The 18457-nt window shown below is 42.2% G+C and overlaps 1 protein-coding gene across 4 annotated transcripts in view; it reads left to right on the forward strand.

The window, feature by feature from the left end:
- The window catches only part of me1 (malic enzyme 1, NADP(+)-dependent, cytosolic), a 532089-nt gene that overhangs the window by 359229 nt on the left and 154403 nt on the right, over nt 1–18457 (forward strand). For all 4 annotated transcript variants that reach the window (XM_085997486.1, XM_085997487.1, XM_085997488.1 and 1 more), the window contains one exon: nt 7367–7476. In XM_085997486.1, coding sequence (XP_085853612.1) covers nt 7367–7476 — 110 coding nt within the window. The remainder of the gene's footprint in view (nt 1–7366; nt 7477–18457) is intronic.

The following is an 18457-nucleotide window of genomic DNA, read 5'->3' on the forward strand; positions in this document are numbered from 1 at the left end:
AGCCGGAGGATAAGGGCTGGGCACTCGACCACGGTCGAGGGGGAAAAGGAGCCGGACAAAAAGTCGGGTCCAACGGCGTCGTGAGAGACCGCGACCGGCGGGAAAAGCCGGGTGGTGACCGAAGCCACGAAGCGCTGCGACCGGGAGCGTAGGCGCGGGAAGAGAGAAACTCAGCCGCAGCCGGGGAGAGAAGCACCGGACTGCGAGAGGGCTGGGAGGCGCGATTGGGGTCCGAGCGAGCGGGAGAGGCAGAGCCGACCAAGAGAGACTGCGCGAGAGCCAGTCCAGCGGCTGAACTGTCCTCAGTCAACGGGGTGTAACCAGCGCCGGTAGAGCTGAGCGAGCGGGAGAGAGACAGAGCCGAGCAAGGGGAACTGTGCGAGAGCCAGCCCAGCGGCTGAACCTGTTCGCCGTCAACGGGGTACCCAGAGCCGGTCGCCCTGCCATAAAATTAAAAAAAAAAAAAAAAAAGGGAAAGCCTTGAAGCCGACGCGCAGGCTGTGAACCTGAAAGCCAGCGGCCGTCGCCCGTGGGGAAAGTGTACCCCTCCCGCCAGGGAAGAAACGCGGGAAGCCGCCATTAGGCGGGGAAGAAGACAGAAGCGGGAAACCGCCATTGAAGTGGGCGGGGAGAGAAGATAAGAGCGGGAAACCGCCATTTTCGCGGGAAAACAGCCATCTTAGGGGGAAAAAAAAAAGAAATAATTTAAAGAAATACTTGTGTTGTTCCCAAAGAGAGGAAGATGCCTAAGCGTGGTAACATCAACGATTTTAATTCGGAGATAGAAGACTGGGCCACGTACGTGGAACTCATTGAGATCTATTGTGAGGCCAACAAAATAGAAGAAGACGACAAAGCTATAACCTTGCTAAACTCGATGGGCGCAAAGACATATGGGCTCTTGAAGCATCTTCTATCACCAGCTAAACCGGCGGATCAGACTTTCGATGAGATAGTGGCTGTTCTGAAGGATCACTTGAACCCCACACCGTTGATGTTGGCTGAACGATTCAAATTCTATGCGAGAACGCAACGGAAAGACGAAAGCAACGCGGAATACTTGGTCGAACTGCGTAGACTAGCGAAATACTGCCAGTTTGAAGGGAATCTGACAGAGGCATTGCGAGACAAGTTCGTATGCGGACTGTCCAAGGAAGGGACGCAAAAGCGATTACTCGAAGAGAACGACCTTACACTTGACAGGGCTGTCCTTATAGCAGCATCGCACGAAGCCGCAGCGAAAGGAACTGCGGAAATGCAGCTAAAGGCAGCGGCACTCGGTGTGGACCAAATTACCTCGAGTATAACAAAATGCTATCGCTGTGGGAAGACAACACACGATCAGAACCAATGCTGGTTTAAGAACCAGGAATGTAGGAAATGTGGCAAACTGGGTCACATCGCTAAGGTATGCCGGTCAGGGAAGAAGACCAACAACCAAAGGAAGCCATCACAGGAAAAGTACAACAAGGTACACAAGGTGGCTGAGAAGAGTTCAGACGAACAGAATTCAGACTCAGACCCAAACGGCCAGGAGCTGGGTAGCCTGAGAATTCATAATGTGAGTAAGGAAGCTGACCTACAAACTATCTGGGTCATGCTAAAAATAGCTGGAGTCCAAGTGAAAATGGAGTTGGACACAGGATCAGCTGTATCAGTCATAAATCGAAGGGATTACCACAGGCTATTCTCACATATACCCTTAAGAGATACCAAGTTTGTATTGCAGACATACACGGGGCATAAAGTATACCCCATGGGAAAGATAAGAGTCAAGGTGAGAGATGGGGGTAAAGAACACCCAAGAATGAACTTATACGTACTACCTGAGGGAGGACCACCACTTCTAGGACGGGAGTGGATCAAGAAAATAGACATGGAATGGCACTACCTACAAGCAATGACGAGTGAGGACTCGGTGCAGACAAGCAGCTCAGACTCTGAGCCGGAAGACGATAAGTCCAGCCCAAGTATGAAAAACAAGGTTAACATGAACTCACTGACTAAGGTTGGAAAAATGATGGCGTGTATAAAGACAGAGAATTCTGAGTCTGTTCAAGTTACAGACATATGCATTACGGAGGAACACCGGGCTCGAACTCAACGTTATCTCAAAGTACGACAACAATTAGAACAATTGAGTTACCGTCTCGTACAAGAGATGAAAACAATGAAAAAGTTCTATGACACCGAATGGGAGAGTCTGGAAAGACAACAGAACCTGCTGGCTCAAGCAGAGAGCGACCATAGAGCCATCGTGACCAATTACCGATCACATCTCCCTTATGATGTTCAGGAGTTAGAATATTTGCATGATCTAGAGATACAGCATAAAGGCAAACCACGCTACACTGAGGATTTTGTCCTGCAATTGGAGACGGAGCTAGTGCAGGCAAGGTTAAGAGAAGCTGAATCGCAGTGTGCACTTAGAGATGCAGAAAAAAATCTTGGGCATAGAAAAGAGAAACGCTTCTTTACCTGATGAGAATAATGTGGCCATGTTGCAAGAGGAGCTTATAGGGGCGAAACTGAAAGAAGCTAAGCAAAGGATGTTGGAACTTGAAACACAGAACCAAATCAGCAGTAACCAGCTAGGTCGAACAGAGAAGGAGTGCAATGGTCTACAGGAGAAGGTGCAATATCTCTCAGCCCAGAATAAGGGACTACTCACTCAGTTAAATGAAAGTAAAGGGAAAATGGCTGAGATAGACTGCAAGAATAAAGATGATTTGATGGCAGTGAGACTTCGAGAGGCAGATAGCATAGCAGCCTTGGCTGAACTCCAACAGAAAATTGCGAAAGAAGCAAATGAAGAGGAATCTTCAGGAAGCCAGGATTTTATTCCAGTTCTTCTCTACGACTCTTTACAAGCAGAGTGTGAGAAGTTGAAAGAACAGTATGAACAGGCCCAGGCTACAATTCTGGAGGGGGTTAACTCGGCAACCTCTGAAAAGCTAGTTTCAGTAGAAGCATATGAGCAACTAAAGGTTGAACATGAGCAAGAAGTCCAAAGGCTGCAGGAAATTCTTGATGAGCTCAAGGCCAAGACAGACTCGTCGGTAGAAGTTCCATCCATAGATGAGAAATTAGAGGTGAAAGACATGGCAGAACATGAAAGGCAAGATGTCCAAGAACTCAGAAAATTATTGAAGGAAACCCAAGACAAATATGAGGCGGCAATGACCGAGGTTCAACAACTTGAAGAACAGAGTCAACTGGGAATCCTTTCAGTGGAAGAAAAGGAAACTGTAAGAAACACAGAGACTAAGACATGAGCTAGAGAGCATCATGGCACAACTTCTCTGAGCGCTGAAAGCCAAAGTACAAGAGGAAAAGAAGGTGAAAGCACTGGAGGAAAAGGTGGATGAAATGGAGAAGACTCTGATTCAGTGTGTTCCCGCGGAAGAGTTAACTGTCAGCCAACTCCTTCATACGTTGAGGGACAAGACCCTGCAATGGGAACAATCTGAACACGAGCTTCAATCTTCAGAGGGAAGGAGTTCGGAGCTCTCAAAAGTTACGGATATAGCTGAGGGTGCAACACGGATTTTACTGGGATGCCAAAAGTACGTTGAATCACGTCAATGGGAACAACAATGTTGAAACAGCTGCTCCAGTAGAAGGATTGAATAGCCCGATCAATCAATCCCCGATGGAAGGGGAAGTGTTGAAATCACAAATGAGGTCCTTAGTGAAGGATTTGCAGGAAACCCAGGAAGAGCGGGATGACTATGAACGCATGAAGTCCCTTCAGGAAAGATGTCTAGGGAGGGAACAACGGTCGGCTAACGTCCAGTTGGGCAAGGAAGAAGTAGCAGGCCCTCTCGCTAGACTAGCTCAGGATGACACCGAATATTACCATGACCTGTTGAGTGACACGGAATATTACGAGGACTTGGTCTGCCCAGCTTGTGATGAAAACTCCCAAAGTGCAGAAATCAGGATGAAGCACTTAAAGTCTAAGGAACATAGGGAGATGGTGGCGCTACAGCTGGCAGCTGAGAAGGGAGCCCCGAGAGTCTCCAAGAAGCAAAAAAGGAAAAGACGAAGCCGAAGATGATAACCATCTAAATCATTATCACTTCTAATGGGAAAGTAGGGAAAAATTACGAAGGCAGTCCAGCTGTTTGTAAAAGTCAGCACTGCTGGTTCAGCAGGACGGAAGTTCAAGCTGTTACGTCAAGGGAAAGACTATTGGATGAGTCACGCTAGCAATGTGAACCGGCTACACCACAGAGATGTTGTTCGGACCGAGTCAAGACCAGAGACTGAATCTGTGAACTGTTCCCACAGAGACTGAACCTGTGAACTGTTTTCCGCAGAGACTATATCTGTAAATTGTTTTACATGAAGTTGAATATATGTTATGTTTAATGGGGAATACGTATGTTGTAAGCTAAAAAGGGAGGATTGTAGTGTATGTCACCGTCTACCTTTAAGAGACTATTGTATGTAACCGTTCACCTTTAAGAGAACTATTTTAGGTGTGGCACTACTTGTTTGGCTTCTGTATACGGTAATACCGACGGTGACCACACCGGTATATAAGTGCTGTGGCATGATTTATAGGGCAGATTCGCCCTGACCTTCGAATAGTAAAGTCCTGTTGTATGTTACTCCTGAAGTCTGTGTCGTAATTAACTGCACAACCCACAGACTTTACACTATACAGCAGAGAAAATTTATAGAATCATGGAAATAGGAGCACAGAATGAGGCCATGTGGCTCAGCATGCTTTGCTGGTGTTGGATCTTCATCTGAACTTACCTAATCCAATTCCCCTGCCATTTCCCCAATTTCTTTTAGTAGTCTTCCTTTTTAAATGTTCATCCATATCCTTTTAAATGGTGTTACAGGCTCAACCTCGAGTCACATGTGGTAACTAAAGCATTCCATGTTCCAGTAAACCTCGGGGGGGGGGGGGGTAAACTTCTAACTTTATCTTTGTTCTTCCAATGGCAATTCAGAGTTTATGCTGCTTCATTATAGATTGGCCAACCAGTAGAAACACACTTGCACTTTTTACCATTGCAAGATCTTAATGTCAAACCTCTATCTTCCCTTTAATTTCTCTGTACCAATGAAAAGAGCTGCAATTTTATGAGCAGTTCTTTGTAAATAACCTTTCACCTCTAGTATAATTTGTGATTTTATTTTTTTTGCTTTAAACTTCCTGCTCTACTAGCCTTCCTATATGGTGCCCAGAACTAAACGTTCCGATGTAATTCTGTAAAGGCTAATTAAATACTAAGTTACATCCCAAGACTTTAATAAGAAAATCCAAAGCGTATTATAATCTTATCTGAGATCATTTGTCGTGGCCATATTTAAGGTGTTGCAGTGCAGTTTTGGGGATCCTAACTTTGAAAGGACGTCGATGCATTGGTAAGGGCTCAGAAGAGACATGGCTTATTCCGGAACTTTTGGGCTATGAGTTGAAAGACTCGAGCTGAATTTGTTTTCAGTGGAGAAGAGAAAATTGAGAGAACAGGAATGATCCGGGTTATTTAAAATACTAAGAGCGTGGATAATGTAGGTGTAAGGACCAAAAGAAATGATACTTAAGCATGACCAGGGATGAGAGGATTGTTTTCCCCCCTATGAAGTAGTTAATGGTGTGTTGATTGGAACCTTTATTTAGAACTGGATAAATATTTGGTTTTAGGAAGAGGAAGTTGTTTCATGAAGAGAATCTTACAAACCCAAACCGGAAAACAGTCAAACAGTTCATAACTAACAATAAATGTATAAGAATGTTTTCCTGACTTAAAGAAAGATTGGACCCTTGTTTGCATATTAATGTTTTTGTAAAAACATGTCTTTTGCAGAAAGTACATTGTTGGCATGGCTGTGCACATTAGAACTGAAGTTTATGGAAGAGTAAATATTTTTGGAAATAAATATGAAATGCAGTAGCTCACGACTTGGAAAGCAATTGATTGCCATTGAAAAAGATAACTTGCGAGGCAGGATAGATATTCTGGATGATCTTTTGGGAGCTGAAAAAAAGTTTGAGAATCTTCCCTCCGGATGTTCAAGAAATGTCAGTCCAAATGATCTTTTTGTTCCATTGCTTGCCCCTGTGTTAAAGTAACACATTCTGTCCAAAACAGCAAATAGCCTGCTTTTTCATTGTTCAATGGATTCTAGTAAGGCTGTTCCACCAGTTACCAAGTGGGTGTTACGCTTCTATTTATGCTACAAAGGTATACAGTATCAATCCCACATAAAGGATCTAAATAATGGACTTGTATCCAAAAAATAAAATCACTGATCCTACAAAAGTTCGACCCATTCACTTCATCCTACACTAATGGCCAACTAATTCTTCGAAAAAGGATCATCAATATTTTTTCTTTTTTTTTCCATATTCCCTTGCCAGTAATTCACAGTATTCATAAGATTAAATTAAAATTCTGTATGTTGTTAAACTGGTAGGTGGTAGCCTGCTGGTGTAGTAAAGTGACGTGCCAATGGACAGTGCTGTGGAAAGGCAAGATGTTTACCCGCTGATTATTCCCACAAGCTGAGTTTTTGGTATTCAACTATTGGGAAATGCATTGCCTCCCTGTAGGGAGGAACAAAACATTATTGAACAAGAGTAAATATTTGGTGTACCTGTTCACTTTTTAACATTCTATTGCAGTGTTGTATTGTTTGGAGTGCAAGTTACCTGGTTTCCCTGTTGGACTAACAATTGTGTGGGGAACTTGAAATAAATCAGAAAAATGTCTCCAGGTTCAGCTAACCTTGAGCAGTTTGCATATGTTTTCATTTTATAGCCCTTGATCTTCGACTATCTAGTAAGCTTCTCTTGCTTTCCCATATTAAAGCTAATATTTTAATATTTAATATGTTTTTGGCAACTATCTCCGTCAGCTGTGGTTCAGTGGGTAGCACTCTCACCTCTGAGTCAGAAGGTTGTGGGTTCAGGTCCCACTCTAGGGACTTGAGCACATAAAGCTAGGCTGACACTCCAGTGCAATGCTGAGGGAGTGCTGCACTGTTGGAGGTGCCATCTTTCGGATGAGACGTTAAACCGAAGTCCCGTCTGCTCTCTCAGGTGGATGTAAAAGATCCCATGGCACTATTTTTGAAGAAGAGCAGGGGAGTTATCCCTGGTGTCCTGGACAATATTTATCCCTCAATCAACATAACCTAAAAACAGATTATCTGGTCATTATCACATTGCTGTTTATGGGAACCTGCTGTGCACAAGTTGGCTGCCGCGTTTCCCACATTACAACAATGACTACACTCCAAAAGTAATTCATTGGCTGTAAAGTGCTTTGAGACGTCCAGTGGTCATGAAAGGCGCGATATAAAAGTCTCTGTCTTTTTTGTAATCACTGAATTTGTTTTTTAGGTATGGCCAGAACTGTCTCATTCAGTTTGAAGATTTTGCTAACACCAATGCATTTCGTCTTCTGAACAAGTATCGCAACAAGTACTGCACCTTCAACGATGATATCCAGGGTATGTACGGTGTTTAAAACTTAGAACTTGCAGCAGTGTGATGATTGACCTTGCCAACTACACATGACCAAAGATAGATTCCACGAAGGTTAATCAGTGGATCCTGTTAAATCCCATCCAGGGGTACTGCCAGGATGATTATCTGTCTGTTTAACCTAGGTTTTGGAATACCTGTCAAAGTTGTTAACTATGGTGCTTCTATCCATAGTTTGTCTTGATGTACCTAGTTTGAATCAGCATTAGAAGAACTGAAATCGCAAGCTTTCTGCTAATTTTGCTACTTTAATACGCATGAATTAAGACTAGATAGAGTTTATTTTCAACATTTTAAGAAAAATAGAGTCAAATCACTTCATGAGAAGGAAATAATGGACACCCTGGTAGTAATGTAGCTTTAAGATTCAGATAACCTTGACACATGGTCAGGGACAGGAGGGTGTGAGGCAGGTATGGGGATCCAGGAGGTAGTATTGCAGGAGCCTCAGTCCCTGCACTTGTCCAATAGATTTGAGGTTCTTGCAACCCTTGTGGACCAGTATGGGGACGATGAGCAAACTGACCATGGCACAGTGGTACAGGAAGCCGTTCAAGTTGGGGGAGTAAAAAGGAAGGTGGTTGTAGTAGGTGACCGTATAGTTAGGGGGATAGACACTGTTCTCTGCAGCCAGCAGCATGAGTCCCGAAGGCTATGTTGTCTACCCGGTGCCAGGGTAAAGGACATCTCTGGGCTGGAAGAAATTGGGAGGGGGAGGATCCAGTTGTTGTGGGTCCACGTAGGTACCAATGACATAGCAGAACCTCTTTCTTTGTCCTACCTGAGAGTTGAGCAGCTAGGGACTAAATTAAAAAGCAGAACCACAAAGGTCATAATCTCTGGATTATTACCAGAGCCACGAGAAAATTGGCATAAGGTCAATAGGATCAGGGAGATGAATGCGTGGCTCAAAGATTGGTATGCGAGAAGTGGGTTTCGATTCATGGGGCACTGGCACCAGTACTGGGAAAAGAGAGCTGTTCCGTTTGGACGGACTACACCTGAATCATGCTGGGACCAGAGTTCTAGTGAACTAAATCTAAACAAAGGAAACTACGATGGTATGAGGAGTGAGTTGGCTGTGATGGATTGGGGAGCTTTGTTAAAAGGCATGGCGGTGGATAGGCAATGGCTAACATTTAAGGAATGAATTGCAACAGTTATACATTCCTTTCTGGTGCAAAAACACAAAAGGAAAAGTGGCCCAACCATGGCTAACAAAAGAAATTAAGGATAGTATTAGATCCCAAGAGGAGTCATATAAAGTTGCCAGAAAAAGTAGCAAGCCTGAGGATTGGGAGCAGTTTAGAGTTCAGCAAAAAAGGACCAAGAGATTAAGAGGAGAAAACTAGAGTATGAGAGTAAACTTGCATGGAACATAAAAGCAGATTGTAAAAGCTTCTACAAGTATGTAAAAAGAAAAAGATTAGTGAAGACAAATGTAGGTCCCTTAGTCAGAAATTGGAGAATTTATAATGGGGAACAAGGAAATGGCAGAGCAATTCAACAAATACTTGCTTCTGTCTTCAGGGAAGAGGACACAAATAACTTCCCAGAAATGCTAGGGAACCAATGGTCTAGTGAGAAGGAGGAATTCAAGGAAATTAGTATTAGTAAAAAAAATAGTGCTGGAGAAATTAATGGGACTGAAAGCTGATAAATCCCCAGGGCCTAATAACCTGCATCCCAGAGTACTAAAGGAAATAGCCATGGAAATAATGGATGCATTGGTTGTCATCATCCAAAATTCTATAGATTATGGAACAGTTCCTGCAGATTGGAGGGTGGCAAATGTAACCCCACTATTTAAAAAAGGAGGGAGAGAAGAGACAGGGAACTACATCAGTAGTTTAACATCAGTAGTAGGGAAAATGCTAGAGTCTATTATAAAGGGTGTGAAAACAGGACACTTGGGAAAATATCAACGGGTTTAGACAAAGTCAACATGGATTTATGAAAGGGAAATAGTGTTTGACAAACTTACTGGAGTTTTTTGAGGATGTAACTGGTAGAATAGATAAGGGAGAACCAGTGGATGTGGTGTATTTGGATTTTCAGAAGGCCTTTGATAAAGTCCCACATAAAGAGGTTAGTGTGCAAAATTAAAGCACATGGGATTGGGGGTAATATACTGGCATAGATTGAAAACTGGTTAACAGACAGGAAACAGAGTAGGAATAAATGGGTCTTTTTCGGGGTGGTAGGCGGTAACTAGTGGGGTACCACAGGTGTAATGATCAATAACATGTCATTCTGGAGTGGTACACTAGATGGAGCCATAGAGCTGTATATTTAGTTGTATGTGTTTAAGACTACATTACCCACGATGCACTAGGCTACCCAGAAGGCAGTAGTCAAGATGGCTGCCTGCACACAGTAGCACACATGCTGAATCTCTACAGAGGCTGTACCTAGAGAACGTGTACTGAATAAATGTCCAGCTAGAAGCTAGCTGTTCATAATAATGTCTAGTTATTAATGAACATAACAGGGATCAGTGCTTGGGCCCCAGCTAGTCACAATATATATGAATGATTTGGATGAGGGATCCAAATGTAATATTTCCAAGTTTGCTGATGACACGAAACTAGGTGGAATTGTGAGTTGTGAGGAGGATGCAAAGAGGCTTCAAGGTGGTTTAGACAAGTTGAGTGAGTGGGCAAATACATGGCAGATGCAGTATAACGTGGATAAATGTGAAGTTATCCACTTCGGTAGGAAAAACTGAAAGGCAGAGTATTATTTAAATGGTGATAGATTGGGAAATGCTGATGTACAAAGAGACCTGGGTGTCCTTGTACACCAGTCACTGAAAGCAAACATGCAGGTGCAGCAAGCAGTTAGGAAGAGGATTTGAGTATAGGAGCAAGGATGTCTTACTACAGTTGTACACACCTGGAGTACTGTGTGCAGTTTTGGTCTCCTTACCCAAGAAAGGATACACTTGCCATAGAGGGAATGCAGCGAAGGTTCACCAGACTGAATCCTGGGATGGCAGGACTGTCTTATGAGGAGAGATTGGGTTGACTAGGCCTGTATTCACTAGAGTTTAGAAGAATGAGGGGATTTCATTGAAACATATAAAATTCTGACAGGGCTAGACAGACTGGATGCAGGGAGGATGTTTCCCCTGGCTGGGGGGGTCTAGAAAGAGGGGTCACAGTCTCAGATACGGGGTAGGACATTTAGGACTGAGATGAGAAGAAATGTCTTCACTCAGGGTGGTGAACCTGTGGAATTCTCTACCACAGAAAGCTGTGGAGGTCAAGTCACTGAATATATTTAAGAAGGAGATAGATAGATAGATTTCTAGACACAAGGCATCAAGGGGTATGGGGAGAGAGCGGGAATATGGTCTTGAGATAGAGGATCAGCCATGATATTGAATGGCGGAGCAGGCTCGAAGGGCCTACTCCTGCTATTTTTCTATGTTTCTAGAAGTCCAATCTGAAGACTGAATAGCTATACTGATCTAATTCAGAGTTTCTAATGTCAAATTAAACGGAGAGCTACAATATGAACCACTCTGTCATATAACTGCTTTTAAATCACTTCAGGCTGTCTGTTCAGAATATAAGCTGTTTATTTTATTTAGATTTTTTTTCCCACTTTGGATTCTCTTTTGCTGCCAGTGTGCTGCACACCATTGCTCTATACTGAGGTCCACAAAGTAAGATTCACTGTCAGCAATAATTTGGAGCGAATTAAAAAGAAAGACTTGGAATTACTAAGGAATAATATGGTGAGAATATATTTTATAGAAAATGACGCATATTTGGCTACAATACAATAACTTCCTTGAAAGTCCGAGATCCTCATGAATGTGTCATTTTCTTTTATGGGGTAATCTTAGCGCTCTATTGATGTCATAATAGTTGAGAGCAAATTTTCAATGGTCTACAGCTATGCTGTCAAACCTGATGAGAGCTCATTGTGATCATTGAGTTGATGGGGATTTCTATTTTGCTTGCTTTGCCCTGCTGGTGATGGGTATCTAGGTGGACATTAAACACAATACTCTGTATTTGATACTCCATTGTGTCCTAACTAAAGGATTATAATTGTGATGTAATTGCTCTAACTGGCAATGAATGTAATCTTCTGTTCAATACCAAAAACAAAGTAACTTGGGCAGTATGTTAATATTGCAATAATTTTCATGTACATGCAGTGATTAAAAACAAAGCTTACATTGTGTGCTTTGAGGGGGAGGTCAATACAACTGCTTAATTTCTATAGCTTTCCTCGTGTGAAGAAAACCTCCTCTGAGCCGTTACACAGTGGAGCAAGTTGGTCACCAAGGAGGAGACAAACTGAAGTTTAGTGGGGGAAGGGAGGGCTGACTACATTGTTGAAGGGAAGGGCTTTTGGGAGACTTTTGAAGGCAGAGTTGGTAGTAATGTGGGAAAATGTAGAGATTTAATTATTTAAATTTAGATAATGCTCCTCATGTAAAGTAAATCCCAGAGTGCTGTAAAAGGATGAGTTGTGGCCACTAAGCAGGAAGTAAAGAAATTAGGGGAGGAATTATGAAGTTACTTTAGTAATTTGTTTTATATTATACGTTAAATTTAGCTATTTGAAAATTAGTTAGCTAAAGTACTGCAGATTAGGTAATGCAGGTTAAGGAGGTGGAGATACCATATTCTCGCCAGAAACTTAACTGGACCAGCCACATAAATACTGTGGCTACAAGAGCAGGTCACAGGCTGGGTATTCTGCGGTGTCTCTCGCCTCCTGACTCCCCAAAGCCTTTCCATCATCTGCAAGGCACAAGTCAGGAGTGCGATGGAATACTCACTACTTGCCTGGATGAGTGCAGCTCCAACAACATTCAAGAAGCTCAACATCATCCAGCACAAAGCAGCCCGCTTGTTTGGCACCCCATCCATCACCTTAAACATTCACTCCCCCACCACCAGTGCAACATGGCTGCACTGCGTATCATCTACAAGATGCACTGCAGCAACTCGCCAAGGCTTATTCGACAGCACCTCCCAAACTCGTGACCTCTACCACCTAGAAGGACATGGGCAGCAGGCGCATGGGAACACTACCACCTCCAAGTTATGCACCATCTTGACTTGGAAATATATCGCAGTTCCTTCATTGTCCAAGTGTTGGAACTCCATCCCTAACAGCATTATGGGAGTACCGTCACCTCACGGACTGCAGCGGTCCAAGAAGATGGCTCACCACCACCTTCTCAAGGGCAATAAATGCTGGCCTTGCCAGTGACGCCAACATCCCATGAATGAATTTTTTTTAAATTTTTTTTATTAAGCTAGATTCCATTGTTTTATAAGCCAGCTTAATAAAATAAGTATATAAAATTACGTGGAAAAAGATCAAGCTATTAAGGGAAGTTATTCTCTCTCTCAGATTCTTTTGGCAGTTCTTCAATTATTTCTCCTGACATTAACATGTCAACACTTGAGACCATCTTAAACATGGAAACCATCCATCCCCCTCTTTCTGGTGGTGATGTTTTCTTTTTGCACCTTTTGTCTTTTGTCCTAAGGAATGTACTGAGCTTTACCCTTATGTTTAACAGCTGTACATGTGCACCACTTTCTGCTGATTCAGTTGCGATAGGAATGAAAAGCTCAGCTCATTGTAAGATACAATGAGAGTGGATAGAGCAGTGATTTGTACTATCTTCATGTGAAACTGGCTGTGAACACCATTAAAGTTGCTTTATTGTTTTAATCTGGATTGGCTTGTTTAGTATGAAAGTTGGCATTCTAAATATTATACACTCATCTGGAGAGAGTGCCAGAACAGGCTCGAGGGGCTGAGTGGCCTATTCCTGTTCTGAGTTTAAAGTGTTAATTGTTGCATCTTGCAACACAGACAATTTTGGTTGTATTTCACTTGCATTCTCAATTGATCTTACTGTGTGTGTGCTCGCAGTCTGAAATCTTATTTGCTGTAACTATGCTGTTTTAGTCCTCCCCTGCCACCTTGCTCACCTCACTACCACTCTCTCCCCTTCGCTACCCCTCTCAACCCCCCTCCCAATTTTCTGAATTTTTAATACGTGCATAACAATCAAATCCATTCAGACATGTCATAGTTATACAATAGCAAAATACTGCGGATGCTGGAAATCTGAAACGACAACAGAAAATGCTGATAACACTCAGCAGGTCAGGCAGCATCGTGGAGAGAGAAACCGAGTTAACGTTTCAGGTTGATGACCCTTCGTCAGAACTGGAAAAAGTTGGAGAAGTAACAGATATTTAAGCAAGTGTGGGGCAGGGAAAGGGGGGAGGGAAGGCAAGAACAGATGGAAGGCAGGAAAGATTAAAAGACAAAAGGGACGATGGTGCAAGGCAAAAGGAGATGGTAATGGGACAAGTTAAGAAAAAAAAGATGACTCAAGATGAGGTGTAAATGAAAATGGCAGAATCATCAACAGCTGCCATGTGCGAGAGGAAAGAAAACATGGGGGCCTGAGGTGATAGTTTGAAATTGTTGAACTCTATGTTGAGTCCAGAAGGCTGTAAAGTGCCTAATCGAAAGATGAGGTGTTGTTCCTCGAGCTTACGTTGAGCTTCATTGGAAGCGGTGAGAGCAGAAGTGCGGGAAATGGAGTGGAGACAGTAGAGGGCCATGTCAACCACGGTAGAGGGGAATCCTTGGTTGAGGAAAAAGGAAGACATATTGGAAGCGTTGGTATGGAAGGTGGCATCGTCTGAACAGATACGGCGGAGACAGAGAAACGGGGAGAATGGAATAGTGTCTTTACAGGAAGCGGAGGTGGGAGGAAGTGTAGTCCAGGTAGCTGTGGGAGTGTCTCTTGTAATCTCTCCTGCCTTCCATCCTATCACAGTCCTTCCCTTTGTTCTTTCCTCCCCTCCCCCCTTTCCCTGCCCCACACTTGCTTAAATATCTGTTACTTCTCCAACTTTTTCCAGCTCTGACGAAGGGCCATCGACTTGAAGCGTTAACTCTGTTTCTCTCTCCACGATGCTGTCTGACCTGCTGAGTGTTTCCAGCATTTTCTGTTGATGTAATAGTTATAGCTGTACTGTGAGATATCTGCAAGCTGCATGTGTAGTCAATATATCTTCACAACTGTCTCAAAATCTTCGAGGAAAGATATGTAGTTTGGCAGAGTGTTATTTGACTTTGTCCTGGATCTAAGCAGGTAGATCCTCACTCATTCCTGTGAAGGGTTACAGTGGGAGCGTTCCCAATGATGAGTTAAGTATAACTGCTTAAAGAAGAGATTTTTGGTGAAGTAGTCTCTTTTTTCCAAATAGAAATTACACTGCACTTGCCATAATTCTAGAAGTTTGCTTGCAGACTGGTAAGGCTCTTGGCTGTATGTTTTCCTCAGTTATTGATTTATTCTTTTCTGGTGTATATCTGTATTTATGGGATATTCACCTTTACAAAATAGTTAACTCGCACCTTTAACTGCTTACATTTTTTACATGATTTTATACCATTTGCTTTAAATATTTCTTGTTCTTAGTGCTTTTGATTTAATGTGGTTTCTTCTAATCCATTTTGTTCATATTCAGTATAGCTGGAATTGTTCCCCTTTTCCATAAAAATGGATTTTCACTCTCTTCACTGATAATTGTGCTAAGATCCATCCCCTCGTAAAAGAAATTAAGCTGGCAGATGGATAATATGTAATTACATAGAATGTACAGCACAGAAACAGGCCATTCAGCCCAACTGGTCCACGCCAGTGTTTATGCTCCTCACAAGTTGCCTCCTACCCTATTTCATCTAACCATATCAACATATCAGAAGATGCTTTTCACCTAAGAAATATTGCACAGATAGATACTGCACTGATTTTCAGAGCTGTAGTAATTTGAGCTGCTATTTTTCCTTCGCCAATTAACCTGTGATCAATGTTAGCAATATTTGTAGGTATACAGCTGTATCATTCATCCATTTAAGGGGGAATAGGTGTACATTGTAAATCCCTTTTTTATAACACACAAGATTACATGACAATTTAGTACAATACATGGACATTATTGGCATGCTTCAGTCCCCTCTTGTTCCTCTTGAGAACTGTTGATTAGGGATCACTTGAGGACTGATATTTTGTGTAGAGCTTTCTTTCCTGTGACATCATGAACTTCTGCTTTAGTAACAGACTGAATCAGTCAGTGGGTTGTGGGCAGTGCTGCCCATTCAGGCAAATCAGTCTTGCCGATGGATAAGGCAACTGCTGCCCTAGCTGAGATAAGTCATCTGAGGTCAGAACCGGGCTGGAAACTGGTCTTTTCTGGTCCATGCGGCTCAGTCCTACCTCGTGCATTTGCACACTGATACCATAGTTCATAGATTTTTGTACTTTCAGTCAATAAGGCACTAATGTGAATTATTCCAATTCCCAGACTTGCCATCCTGTGGCATAGCATAGGGAACTGGCCCGCTATAACTCAAAATTGGTTTCACATTCCATGACCTCATTTCACATAGGACTCTTACAGCTGACCAAGAGATCTCTGATTAATTAAAACCCAGGTTGAAGAACAATGTTGACCCATTCCTTAAAGTGTTGCAATTACATTTGTTAAGCATCCAAATGCCTTTTGTAATTGGAGATTTCTATTGCCTTGTAAGTAATGTAGTGAGAGGTTTACTGTAAGATGCTACATTCAAACAGTAGGCTGGTATGTTTGTGACAATCCCCTTACTAAGTTTTCAGTAAGTCTTCATAAGAACATAAGAAATAGGAGCAGGAATAGGCCATTTGGCTCTTCGAGCCTGCTCTGCCATTCAATAAGATCATGGCTGATCTTCTACCTCAACTCCACTTTCCTGCACTATCCCCATATCCCTTGATTCCCTTAATATCCAAAAATCTATCGATCTCTGTCTTGAATATACTCAACGACTGAGCCTCCACAGCCCTCTGGAGTAGAGAATTCCAAAGATTCACCACCCTCTGAGTAAATAAATTTCTCCTCATCTCAGTCCTAAATGGCCAACCCCTTATTCTGAGCCTGTGACCCCTGGTTCTAGATTCCCCAGCCAGGGGAAACATCCTTTCTACATCTACCCTGTCAAGCCCTGTAAGAATTTTGTATGTTTCAATGAGATCACCTCATTTTTCTAAACTCTAAAGAACATAGGCCTAGTCTACTCGTCTCTCCTCATAGGACAGTCTCCCCATCCCAGGAACCAGTCTGGTGAACCTTCGTTGCACTTCCTCTATGGCAAGCATATACTTCCTTAGGTAAGGTGACAAAAACTGTACACAATACTCCCAGGTGTGGTCTCACTGGGGCCCTATATAATTGCAGTAAAACGTCTTTACTCTTTTATACTCAAATTCTCTAATAATAAAGGCCAACATACCATTTCCTTTCCTAATTGCTTGCTGTACCTGCATGTTTACTTTCAGTGATTTGTGTACAAGGACACCCAGGTCCCTCTGAACACCAACATTTCCCAATCTCTCTCCATTAAAAAAAATACTCTGCTTTTCTATTCTTTCTACCAAAGTAGATAACTGCACATTATATTCCATTTGCCATGTTCTTGCCTACTCAATTAGTCTGTTGATATCCCCTTGAAGTCTCCTTGCATTCTCCTCACAACTTACATTCCCACCCAGCTTTGTATCATCAGCAAACTTGGATATATTACATTTTGGTCCCCTCATCCAAATCATTGATGTAGATTGTAAATAGCTGAGGCCCAAGCACTGATCCTTGCGGTACCCCACTATTTACAGCCTGCCAACCCAAAAATGACCCGTTCATTCCTACTGTTTTCTGTCCGTTAACCAATCCTCAATCCATGCTAATATATTACCCCCAATCCCATGAGCCCTAATTTTGTTTAATAACCTCTTGTGTGGCAACTTATCAAATGCCTTCTGAAAATGATTTGCTTAAAAAAAAATTTTAAATTGTATTTTACAAATCCCTGAGTTGGGCTGGAAGATAACTATGCACATTGGCAATGTTTTATTGATGCACAATTTTGAAAACTTTAAAACTTCATGCTTCAGAAGGATGAGATTTAGCTAAATAAAGCGTAAATCAAAATCCAAGGGGTAAAAGCTTTGAATTGGGCAATACGTTTGTATTCCTTCCTTATCTCTACCCAGACATCTGGCAGATTTGTCAAATTTGAAGGAAAATTTAAGTTATAACACTTCACACAGCACATCACTTGATGGTTTCATACACTTTCAGTAGGTTAGTGCAGTGAATATTATACATATATGTGTGTGTGTGTGTGTCTCTCTCGTCGTACAAATGGAAATAAAGAAATACAGCAGAGACCCTCAATTCACCAGGCCAATCAGAAAGACTTCTTTAAATAGATCATTTTAGCTCTGGGTTGTTTTATATAGATTTGTTCTCCACAATTCAAAATTACAGGGTGGTGACATATTCACTTTAGTAAACATAATTTGTAGCATGACTAAATTCAGATTTCCAGCATCCGCAGTATTTTGCTCTTGTGTTGTTGTAGCATAACTGTTGGAAGGTTTGCAATACATTTTTTTTCCTAAAATATATTTTTTAAAACTCTTCAATTTTGGCAATTTGAATTCAAATGAAACTACAGCAAATATTAGATATACTAATTTTATGCCAATGGTTATTAATGGAAATTATACTTTTTTTAAAATGTCTTCACAGTACAACTTTAACTCTGAGTAAGCATTAAACCCATGTTCTCAATATAAATAGTATATTGATTTTGTATTAGTGTTTGGTTCACTGCCACCTCTCTTCTAGGAATGCCCGCCTTGACTTTTTGCTCTTCTCTGACGGGATTTCCGTTTGTCTCTTCAACCTTGTTCATCTTCATTGCTTTCAGTTTCCCTTCTCATGTTCACAGACCTTCCCTTTTGTTCTTTCATCCCCTCCCCAATGTCCCTGTAACGACGCTGAGGGCGAGAAGAGTCTGGTTCAACCTGAAATGGTGGCTGGGACAGGAGAGGGGCATGCC

The sequence above is a fragment of the Somniosus microcephalus genome, chromosome 9 (genome assembly GCF_052327205.1).
Source record: "Somniosus microcephalus isolate GS21.2 chromosome 9, FLI_Smic_1.0, whole genome shotgun sequence".
Taxonomy (NCBI): domain Eukaryota; kingdom Metazoa; phylum Chordata; class Chondrichthyes; order Squaliformes; family Somniosidae; genus Somniosus; species Somniosus microcephalus.